The sequence below is a fragment of the Ammospiza nelsoni genome, chromosome 4 (genome assembly GCF_027579445.1).
Source record: "Ammospiza nelsoni isolate bAmmNel1 chromosome 4, bAmmNel1.pri, whole genome shotgun sequence".
Taxonomy (NCBI): Eukaryota; Metazoa; Chordata; class Aves; order Passeriformes; family Passerellidae; genus Ammospiza; species Ammospiza nelsoni.
This window is the reverse complement of record NC_080636.1, coordinates 55,067,776-55,078,807: the sequence shown is the minus strand read 5'-3', so window position 1 is coordinate 55,078,807 and position 11,032 is coordinate 55,067,776. Positions and strand designations below refer to the sequence as shown.

Sequence of the window (11,032 nt, the reverse complement as noted above, 5' to 3'; positions counted from 1 at the left end):
AGCTTGTGATGAACTACCTGCTCTAGGACAGAATGAGTAGTTCAGTGACTGCTGCACAAATTTGGGGTAGAGCTAGAGTTTCAAATTCACCAGTAAACTCAACATGTGGCCCTCTTTATGATTTTGAAAGGAGTTGAAATAAACAGAGAATCTCAATGGTAACAACAGTTAAATGCTTCAGTGCTTGCTTTGTTCTCCACCTGAAAAAGTGAAGATTGCCTCTTTTGAAATCCTGAATGGAAAAGTATTTAGATTAAAAAAAAAAAACAAAAAGCCTCCAGCATGACCCGTAAGAACAAAAACCCCAAACTCATTATGGCTGCTTTTTGTTTGCTGCCTGCCATCTGCTGGTCATCATTCTACTGCTTACTACAACTGGCCCTGTAAGAACAACATTTCATTTCATGCCATTGCAACAGGTTTAAATACATACATATAATTTAAAAAGCAAGTGAAAAGACAAAACATTTATTTTAATTAGGGTTTTATACATAGCATGCATCTGAAAACAAACTCTTTATCATGTAACTATCACTCTGGTATCTGCACCAAGGGTGTACAATCTCAGACACAATGAATGGGTACCGTCACCTACACTACTGTATACAGAGATATAAAAATATACACAACAGTTCAATTTTACAGAGCAACAGAGCTGAGTGAATACTGTGCACACTGCACTCTCCGAGCCTGGACAGCTGAACATCCAGGCTGCAAAGGCAACAGGAACACTGCAGAGATCGTAACTGGGCTCAGAAGAAACAGCATCAGAACTCTGACACAGTGTAAAAATATAAGGCAGAAGCCACTTTCTTCTGAATTGTAGGGAAGAGCAGAGCACACTGAGACTCTCCATTCTTGCTTTTAAAAGTAGTTCCAGCAAGGAGTTGTACATGCAAAACATCAACAGTGCAACAACAAAAGAATACTGAACAGTAGCTCAATCGTACAAACTTAAAAAAATGTAACATGTACTTTATGCATCTCCTCACAAAATATCTAGGATTTGTCAGTGCATTAGTGTTAAAGTGGCATTAAAAAAACTTCTGCTATTATAACAGATGCAGAATTATTTTGGAAATGCATAGCATCTACATTTTTATTGTCTTTGTAATTATTCAGTTGGCATAGGCACCATTCTAGTCACACCAGCATTAAGAAGAATTCATGGTGGAAACAGCCATTCTTATCAGTTCATACACAGGTATTCTTGACCGCTTGTCTTGATTTTGATTTCAACAAATAAATGCTTTTTTAAATTCAAAAATATACCCTATGATTATGAAAAGAACTATATACAACATACCTAAGACACAGGGTTAGCTGGCTGCCATACGTGTAACACACAAGAGAAACATTCAAGTTTGACAGATACTTTTTTCTTTTTGAGATGAAAGGCCTTTGGGTTGGAAGCATATCAGAGACAACAGTGCAGTAGGCTGAGAATTCCTTTAGCTCAGTTCAGAACTAAGGCATTGTATGATAAAATATACATTTATATTTGGTGCAATGTTACTGTCAATTTTAGGATCTAGATCACATCAAATGCTGTCATTTGTCACTCTAGTAAACGCACATACCATTTTCTATCACAAACGGAAACCTTTGTGGGGAAAAAAATTATCAAACACTAAACCTATTTTTTTTCCTAATTTGACATTGAAGAAAAACTGCTAAGCCAAACAAATTCTAGAATCCCCCCCAAGAACCCTATGGTAGGACTTGACATCCTCCTAAGTCTTTACTTGCGAAAAATTAGCCCAAAATTAAACATCATTGAACTTCACTAAAAAGAAATTAGGATTTTAAACTGCTACTTCAAATTACTTTTTGCTTAAATTTTCCAATTATCCAGTCATTTTATGCTTGCTGCCCCCTCTGATTATCTCCCAATGCTGCCCTTCTCCTGTCATTTCTATATGGCTGCCCTCTAAAGTTTCTCTGATACTGGTAGCTGTCATCTCTGCTTCTGTTGGGTGGTCCTTTCCAGGCCTCCTCATTTCTTTGGAACTGGTATCCTCCCCTGCTGGAATAACCCCTGTCAGGTCTGGGCCTTCTGCCTCCTCCGTAAGTCTGGTTATAGAACTGCTTGGACCTGCCGCTCCTCAGCATGTCGGAAACCTCCGTGTCGTCCTCAGAGCTCTCCTCCCTTGTTCTCTGGGCCCTGCTGTCCGGCTGCGCGTTCCCAGCGCCCTTGGACTCTCTCCCTTTAGCAGGCCTCTCCTTCCGGCCGGGAGTGCCGGCTTTCAGTTCGTTTTTGGGAGGTTCTGCCAGCAGTGCCTGCGTGCTGGGCCCTGCCGTCGGCCTCTCTGGGCCCTGCGTCTGCGGAGGGCGATGCTGCTGCCCGGCTGCTTTCTGCTTAGGAGCAGCAGGACTGGTTTGCTCCAGCTGAGGTGCCCTGGCTGAAGTGTCTTTTGGGGTCCCTGCAGCAGCCACTGGGAATGGGACTGTATTGGAGCCACTGTTGGTCTTCTGGAGCTGCTCTGCACAGTTCACTCCAGGAACTGGAGGGCTGCACTCTTTGCCCATGTACATGCTGGCAGAGGTGCCAGCTGCTGCCTCTTTGTCCTCAGGAGACAAGACAACGTTAGGTCTCGCTACTGAATTCTCAATGAAACCCTGAACTGGGTACCCATACCAGAAGTGAGGAAAGAAAGGAGGTGCTATTGGAACGGCTCCTAGGAAGTGATTGTGTCCAAAGGGAGGCTGCGGGAACATATTTTTCCCTCTCAGGGACTCCTCATAGTTGGCATGAAGAGCCTGCGCTGGATTCTCCGGTTCGACACAGACCTGTCCTTGACTTTCCGTCACCTGAGCTGAAGGTATGATCAGAGGCAGTGATGGAGATCTGTCAACCTGTGGAATCTGACCATTGGACCTGGCCTCGGTCTGGACAGCAAAGTGCCTGTTTGGTCGTGCAGTGTCGTTTTCGTTCTGAGCGGGAGCAGCCTCCTGGAACCAGGGGTTGTGCGGATACACAGGAAGGGACACGTTTGGGTACATTCTACAAGCAGCTAAATAGGCCTGGTGCAGGGGGTACAGGTAAGAATGGGGTGCCCACATGGGACAACTGTATGCCTGCAAGACAGCAGGGAAGAAAAAAGATTTCAATCAGTTATTTGGTCTTTTGAATGTTCAGGGAGACATAAAAGCACATCAGTCATTTACCATTTCAAAACAATATAGGAGATAAAGAAAAAGAATTTTCTTTACAGTGACTGCCCTCCATTCTAAATCATACGACTCTAGGATGGTGTTCTTATTTTTTGTTTTCCTTCCAAATGCAGTTGAAATGGGCAACAGTTATGACCAGTAAGAAAACTTAGTATCAATTTTTATATGGTTAAAGACGTAAAGCTTGACTTAGTAAGTCATACTCCAGCTATGTTTTTGAAGAGAAACATTTCAAACTCATTTTCCAGAATCACATTTACTAATTGGCAATTTCTTCTACTAGACCTCACTTTGCAAAGGCCACTACAATGAAGTTGTCCAACTCAGGTGGTGACCCTTTCCCTTTTCTCTACTTCCATGTCAATGAACTGGACTCTGTAGAGACAGTTCCTGGAGCAAACCATCCTGGAAAGCCTATGCAGAACTCCTCTGCAGGAGCCCCTTCCCTCTCAATGGGCAGGGGAAGGGTGTGGGCAGGGTCTGGAGCAGAGCTGCAGACAGACAATGCAGAGGGCATTTCCCGGGCCTGCTGTGCCCTGGGACACCAGCAGAGCAGCACAGCCACTAGAACGTGGGCTGGGACCAGCAGATGGTGCTGAAGCACCAAACAACAGGCGAGAACCTCAATAATCCACAGCAGCAGTAAGGAGAGTCCCAAGCATGTCAGCTTAGGAAACTCAGGCTGTTTGAATGCAATGGAGTGACAACTTGCTAATTAACGACTTAGGGATTTCCTATTAAGCACAGAGACTTCTATTAGGCAGAGGAATCAAATTGACATTGGAAACTGTGCTGAATATTCCCTTTCCATGCCCAGACACGAAACAATATCGTTGCTATGGCCAAAGTCCCATGAAATAAGCCCAAGAGCTCTCAGCACCTTGCCTGACAGAAGGAGTAAGAAGGTAAAAAAGGAACATTATTTTGTGCAGAAGGGAGAAAGAAAGCAAACAACTTTGCCTTGCCAAGCAATGGAAAATGTTGGGTTTTAGCTAAGCCTCTTCCCCAACCTCACCACAGATGTGCACCACATTTACACATACACACTACTATAATTACTGAAAGGATAGAATACTATTTTCATTAACCTGAGCCAAAAGAACAGACATGCAGGGTACTTAAGGGAGTGGCCCCAGGGAAAGATTTTGGGATCTGCACCCAGTGGCTTTGCCAGTACACAGCCATGGTTGAAGTCCAAGGGCATTTTCTCATTCCCTGTATGTGCCATCCAAAAGAACCATCTTCACATTCACAATTTATCTGTGACTTTGTAAAGCACAATTTGCTGGCTGTGCAGCCACAGTTGGAAGCCAGGTCTCACTATGCTACTGATATGAATTTGAATTCTGCTGACTTGAAGTGTACTGTGGACAACTGCTGGAATCCCAGTTAACAGAACACAAAATAAGGAAGTATTTCAATCTGAAAGATGGACTTGAAATGTACACCTGCAGCAACAAATTTTCTGCACTCTGAGTGCCAACAATTATTCACAAGTGGTTTTTGTAACAAAAATGAAAACATAAGGAAGTTTGAAGAGTTACCTTCACACCAAGATTGAAGAAAAATCTAAGAATATTCTTATCTAAAAAAAAAATGGAAGAATATTTATAAGGACCTAAAATATTTCATCTGATACAAAAACTTCATGAAGTTCCATTTCAGTAGAGAACACCAATATTAAGTTACTACTTGCATGTCTTCAATTGATTAAGTTGGGGTTTTTTGCCACAGTAAGGTATCTAGAACACAACAGCAGTTTAAATTTCAGTTTTAACAGTTTGTGAACTTCTAGTTGTTAAAGAAACCCTTCACTAAAGAAACACCACTGTGCAGTCAGACATGAGATGTTCTTTATGGACATACCTTGCATTCATAGTATGCCAAAACCTGTATTTTCCCAGGTCAGTAAGGAAATGCTCAACAGCTTCCAAGCTTTTAAAAGACATGAGCAAACCTATTACTCTGACAGGAGCACTTCTCCAAAGATAATTCTTTACATGCATAAAACCTCAAGTTATGATGGTGCAATCTAAGAGCTACAAAGTGATCCTACCAGATTTCCAGGTGTAACAACTTGAAACAGTCACAGTGTTGGCAATACAAACTAAAGAGTTACAACTCTATTCAATATTCCCTCCCACATCTTAAATCACAGAATGACAACTATTGGATCTTTGGACAAAGAATGACAACAGGACCAAAAACAATTGTGTTTATGTACATTTTAAGAAAAGAAGACCTATTAGAAAAAATAGTGTCAAATTCAGACTTCTCACCTTTAGGTAAGTCATCCCCAGTACTGCACAGGGAGTAAGGAGGTGCAACGGCTCTTTCTCCCTTTTCATTAAAAGGGAATCCTGGGTAGAGTGGATCCTGGTAGGGATTCAGAGTCTGAGGCAAAGGCATTAAAGGCTGGTTAACTGCTTGTAGCCACACAGGAACTCCAGCACCTGAAGCAGATGTTACCTGAGCCTGTGATACAATAGAGTCAGGTCCTGTGGCTGGTCCTGGCATCAGTGAAGAAGCAGGTATTTGAGTTGGAATACCTAGAGGGAAAAAATCCCAAAACAGATACATATATATGTATAGAAAGAGAACAGGTATCAATGCATATCTATAGATATGTATATATAGATAAATAATCACAAACCAAAAGACATCAGAAAAGCAGGATTCAAAATGCAGAGAATAGTTTTCAGAAAGATTGAAACAATTTAGCTAAGCTTTCCAGAAATAGCTAAATTGATCTCATGTTTCTTTTTTAAAATTATGAATGCCAGAAGGAAATAGGAAGGAGGGAAGAATGGGTGAACTGAAACTTTCATGTGAATCCCTGAAGTTCTCATTCTGACTAGTCATTTAGAGTCAACTCTGAATCTGAGTTTAGATCAACTGGGCTGCACATCTTCTGTCACAGACACGGTCAAGTGAGATAGGATTGTGACTGTCTCATGTGAACAAAGCAGGCTGATCTGAAAGCTGGCTCTTGTACAGAAGCAGCAGTGTGAGAGAAAATGCAGGTCCTGATCTAACGAGCACTACTGATTCTAACTCCACAGACCACAAGATATGCACAGCACACCAAAACCCTTTACACTGGCTTTGCAGCTCAGGTCCAAATGGATCTCATTAGTTTCAGACATACAAGTCCCAAGCTGAGTCCTCAGGAGTAAACCAAGGAGCCTACTCTTCATGGGACACAGAGCACAAACACTTACCAGGTTTCAACATGCTGACAATATGTTCTACCTTAAGCAGATCCTCAAAACTCAATGCTATCCCACTCAAGAGGAAAAAAGGCCAATGAAGTACACAACCCTCTTGTACCTTTCAGGTTGGGAGTCAAGCAAACTGTACATACAGGCAATCAAAGATGTGTTAAAACTCCTATGAATGCCTGCCTTTGGAATGTGAAATTATACAAGACACTGTCTCCTGGGTCTATCTTCAACTTAGTAAGAGAGTTAAAGTATTTTCCAGGGTTAGTAATTTCTAATTTATGTTAGTATTTCTGCAAACCTGCTGGTCCATATGTTGCTGGCTCACTTGGCCAAGCTGGCACAATGGCTGGTACAGAAGGCACTGCTGGAGGTAAATGCACCTCAGAGAAGACTGGAGAGGGTGTCGGAGTGACGCTGGGCAAGCACTCGGTCAGGTTCTGGAAAAACAAACAAATCTGAATCCCATCATGGCTGGTGACCCTGAAGAACTCACAGCCTTATCTGGACTAGCACCACACCCACAGGGAAGTGCTAACTAGGAACATACCCAAAGAGACCTGAGCTGCATCACTGTGTGCAGATCTCTGAGCTCTGTCCAGCCATGCCTGTACCACAGAGCCATCAGTGCTAGAACCACCTCCTCAAGCTTTACATTTCAGTATCTCCCACCCAAAATAAAAGCCACCCTCACAAGCAATTATCAATAACCTCAGAGAAACCTGAAAAGGAAAAGCTAAAGAATTTAAATTTCTACCTTGGTAGAAAGATATGAAACAACCCCTCTCTCAGAAAATAACAGATCTACTTTTCTATCAGGGGTTGTCCTTTTATAATCTATATGCTGGACATAACAGATTCCTAACTGTAAATATGAAATTTTAGCATTATCACCATAGAAATGACTGTGTAATTAAAAGCCAGTATTGTGATACATACGTGGCTGTGATGGAGCTCCCCTTTGTCTGAAGTCTCCTGACTGGAAAACTTTGAAATCAAACAAACATTTCTTACTTGCTCAGCAAGAATCGGAGAATCTGTTTTGACTTGTTCCAAAGGAGATGAAGCTTTTGGATAACTCTCATCTTGACTATTCTTCTAAAGCAAAGTTAGAAACAACATACACAGCTAGTCTAATAGTAAGATCAACTTTACAAAGAGTTATTCACAAACAGTAAACCACACTCCATACAAAGTGGGCTAAGCACCCATCACATATTATACTAGTGTGACATTTTGCTCATTGAAAGGACAGCAAAGGTTAAAAGCCAACAAGAGGCCATAAATCTTCGCTGAACTTCAGAGCTCATGGTCTGTTAGCACAATAGCTATTAGCAAACATCAAATCTTCTGTGGTCCCATTATACTGGAAGTACAGACTGTACTAAGCAATTACAAATCCAGATTTGTAAGTGCTCTCAATAGCCCAGGTTGGAGGACTCTGATTGCAGAGAAAGACTAAGTATAGGTTACAGGGCTGAGGAAAGCTGACAGAAATACAAGCCTCCAGCCTTAGGAGTATTTCACTAAAAGCTGTAAAGCAGCAGCAGCAATCACAGCTCTAAAGGCAGCTATTGCTCTGCTAATCATGTATCAGAGAAGCAATAACATTAAAAAAAAATTTGGTCTTTTCTTTAAGATTACCTCAGATGAATTTGGCTCAAGCTTCTGACTTAAGTGGATCTGCCTGGAATTTGACTCTGCAACACCAAGACATAACCTAGTAAATGAACCATTACACCACTTATGGCTAGCAAAACTTAAGCCAGTTAGTTTGTCTTTCCAAAATTAAACTTTCAAAACTAAACCTATACCTTAGTATATAACTACTTCAGAAAACTTAAATTTCTATTTTTACCAAAGATCAAAGCATCCTAAAACAAACACTTATTTGGATAGTAACAGAGCAGCTACTTCAATCTGGGTTCTGCAACTCTACAGGAGTTCTTTAGTGATGTTTGGAAACCATTTCAGTGATGCTTGGGGAAAGCAGGAATGAAATGCAGCTGTCCCTTTAAATATATTTATCCTAAAGTGCTCCTAATGAAACAAAAGTCTGTACTTTTCCTAAAGGGAAAGTGCTCCGATTGGCATTTTCATATTGAAGTGCTAAGATAAAAGAAGCTCAAAGTCTTGTCTACTTTTGACTGATTAAAAAAAAATTTAGAATGTTGCAGTGGATTAAAAGATCAAAAAAAGTTTTCAGACTGCTGCAAAAAGTTTCATTCCTCAAGCACCAGCAAACACTTTGGTGGGGAAGACAGTTAAAAAACAGGTGTGACATAACAGGATCTGAACAAGCTCTTCACATTCTGGCTTATGTTCAGACCTGGCTACCACTGCTTGTCAATCAAACTCATGCCCAGATTATTCAGTAGTAGATACAGACTTTTTAAAAGCTTGTTATATACTCTGTCACAACTAGACAGCAGTATAAATGGAAACAGCATTGATTTTGAGAATTACTGCCAAATCCCCAAGCAGCAATAGAAATCCCTAAACACTCAGAAGGAAGCATACTTGATTCCCATAGGATTGTTAACCTAGTTTCACAAGAGGCAATGCAAATGTAAGTGTCACAAAAAGCAGAGAAAGCTGGACATGCCATGCCCTTCAGCCAAATTCATCATGACAGTGGAGTCTTTACTTTTTCTCCAGCTTTCCCTACGTGAACATTTCTTTAAAAATGTGAACGTTCCTTAAAAAATTCCTTTGCAATTAGCAGAGATTTACTAACTACCTCCTCCTGGCACCTACAGCTTTCTTCTATTACTGCCATGTTCCACTTCCTCACAGAGGAGGAAAAGCTTTAAGTCCATGAAGAGAAGCTGAAGTGTTGTAACCGACTGGGGGGAGAGAGAAAACCCAAACAAAATTTTGACCATGTGACCAGAGATTTTTACTGTAAACAGGTTTGTTTTTCCAACCCTTCTGTACCCTTCTTCTCCACCTCCTGTACCAAGGTATGCTAATTCTTAACCATGCCACAGTAAATACTTTTACCTGCTTCATAAATTACTCTTAAGGCTCTTCCCACTGGCACTTTCTGCCACACACTCTAGAATTTCAAAAGGATCTAATTTAGGGTAGCTTTGACAAGTCTTAGTTTTTCTCATTTCTCTTCCCATTTACTACAAAAATTCCAGCCAGGAGTCTACTCTCTCAGCCACATTCACAAAGCAGGGAAATGTACTTTCTTCACAAACCACACCCTCCAGCCCAGTTTAGTTTGGCACTGCTACTTAGGATAACTTTCCCCTCATTGCCTAAACAGATGCCCCATCTTGAATAAATTCAATTGCTGGTAACAAAACCAAGCAAATAAAACCCATTTAGTTTTACCTTTCTCCTTCTGCTCTTCCACCTCTGCTGTCCACTTGCTGTTTCTTCTTTCACTATTGGAGAACTTTTTCTGGTTTACATTATCCACAGTTTGTGTAGCAGCCTGACAGACTAACTGGTTCTGAAGAAGTTGACAAAAGCAGAAATATCACTTCATGTAATCAGTCCAGCGACACCTTACGATCATCTGCTATGATACTATTATGCCTTCATGACAAATACTATCTATGTCTGTAATAGGCAGAAAGGGGAAGGGGGGGAGTCTCTGCAGGATACTGAGCCATTCATCTGCTCTTTCACATGCACTGCTACGTTTTGCCAAGTGCCCTTTAAGAGCATTCGTGTCACTAGCTGACGTGACAAAATCTGTTTCACTCAAACAATAAAGCACATCCTCCTCCTGCAGGTGAGCAAATACAGCAAACTGTTACTGCCCAGGAGAGAGCAACCTCTGTCTTTCACTAGGAGAAAGACTGAAGCCTTTCTTCCCATCCTTGTTTCTGTTTGCCCTAGGATTTACACCCAAAAAGCCCCACACATCTCTGGAAGAATGTGGAGAGTAGCTCTTTACCCACAGGATCTGCTCGCTTCCCTGGATGTACTGACACTCCCACCCACTTTCATTAAAATTGCATCAGTAGAATGATCTCTCTAAAATCCTACAAATACAGATGCTCACGTGTCTCCCATATTTACACACCTAAAGCACTGTGTGGTGGACACAAATTATTATATACTAGGCGTATTTTCTTATCTTTAACATATAAAGCATTGTAGATACCTGTGCTTCTATTTACAAAGCAAGTGCAAAACAAATATCCCTCATTTCTGAATTGCAGTGTGATTCAAGGACATCAAACCAACGGCTAATGAAAGGTTCACAGGCAAGGTTAATGACAAGGAATGCAGCATACATTGCAAAGAGCAGGAAAAGCTTGTTCATCCCTCTGCTGGATCTCGTAGAGGGAGCGGGACTCCTCTATGGCCTGCTTCTCCCTGCGCTCCTCGGGGGACAGCCCAAAGTAGTGACAGTCCCTGCTGCTGTGGTGGCTCAGCTCCTCGCCGCGCTCGCGCTCTGCCTTCCTGCGCACGGGAAACAGAGAGCATCGCTCACACCGAGAAACTCTGCAGCAAACCAACACTAACTCCTGCCTCAGGAGAAAGGAGGATGCAAGTATGGAAATAGAACTGCTGCAGCAGCCCAAGGAATCAAAATGCACTACCAACAAATGCAGGTGAAACACTCTTTTAATACTCCTTTCAAATGTTAAGTCAGAACACAAAGCAGTCCCCTA

General features: G+C 41.7%; 1 protein-coding gene across 11 annotated transcripts in view; it reads right to left on the bottom strand.

Annotated features, from left to right (window-relative positions):
• Positions 1-452: 452 nt before the first annotated feature.
• The window catches only part of OTUD4 (OTU deubiquitinase 4), a 28,562-nt gene continuing 17,982 nt past the window's right edge, over positions 453-11,032 (bottom strand). Inside the window, exons 14-22 of one of the 11 annotated variants that reach the window (XM_059470749.1) lie at positions 10,652-10,820; positions 9,738-9,858; positions 8,040-8,095; positions 7,335-7,493; positions 6,697-6,835; positions 5,644-5,723; positions 5,454-5,568; positions 4,719-4,759; positions 453-3,078 (exon numbers count right to left, since the gene is read on the bottom strand). In XM_059470749.1, the coding sequence (XP_059326732.1) occupies positions 1,861-3,078; positions 4,719-4,759; positions 5,454-5,568; positions 5,644-5,723; positions 6,697-6,835; positions 7,335-7,493; positions 8,040-8,095; positions 9,738-9,858; positions 10,652-10,820 (2,098 nt within the window). In that variant the 3' untranslated portion in view covers positions 453-1,860. Of the gene's footprint in view, positions 3,079-4,718; positions 4,760-5,040; positions 5,427-5,453; positions 5,724-6,696; positions 6,836-7,334; positions 7,494-8,039; positions 8,096-9,737; positions 9,859-10,651; positions 10,821-11,032 lie in introns of those variants that run through there. The other 10 variants (XM_059470751.1, XM_059470745.1, XM_059470746.1 and 7 more) reach the window with 10 other exon arrangements.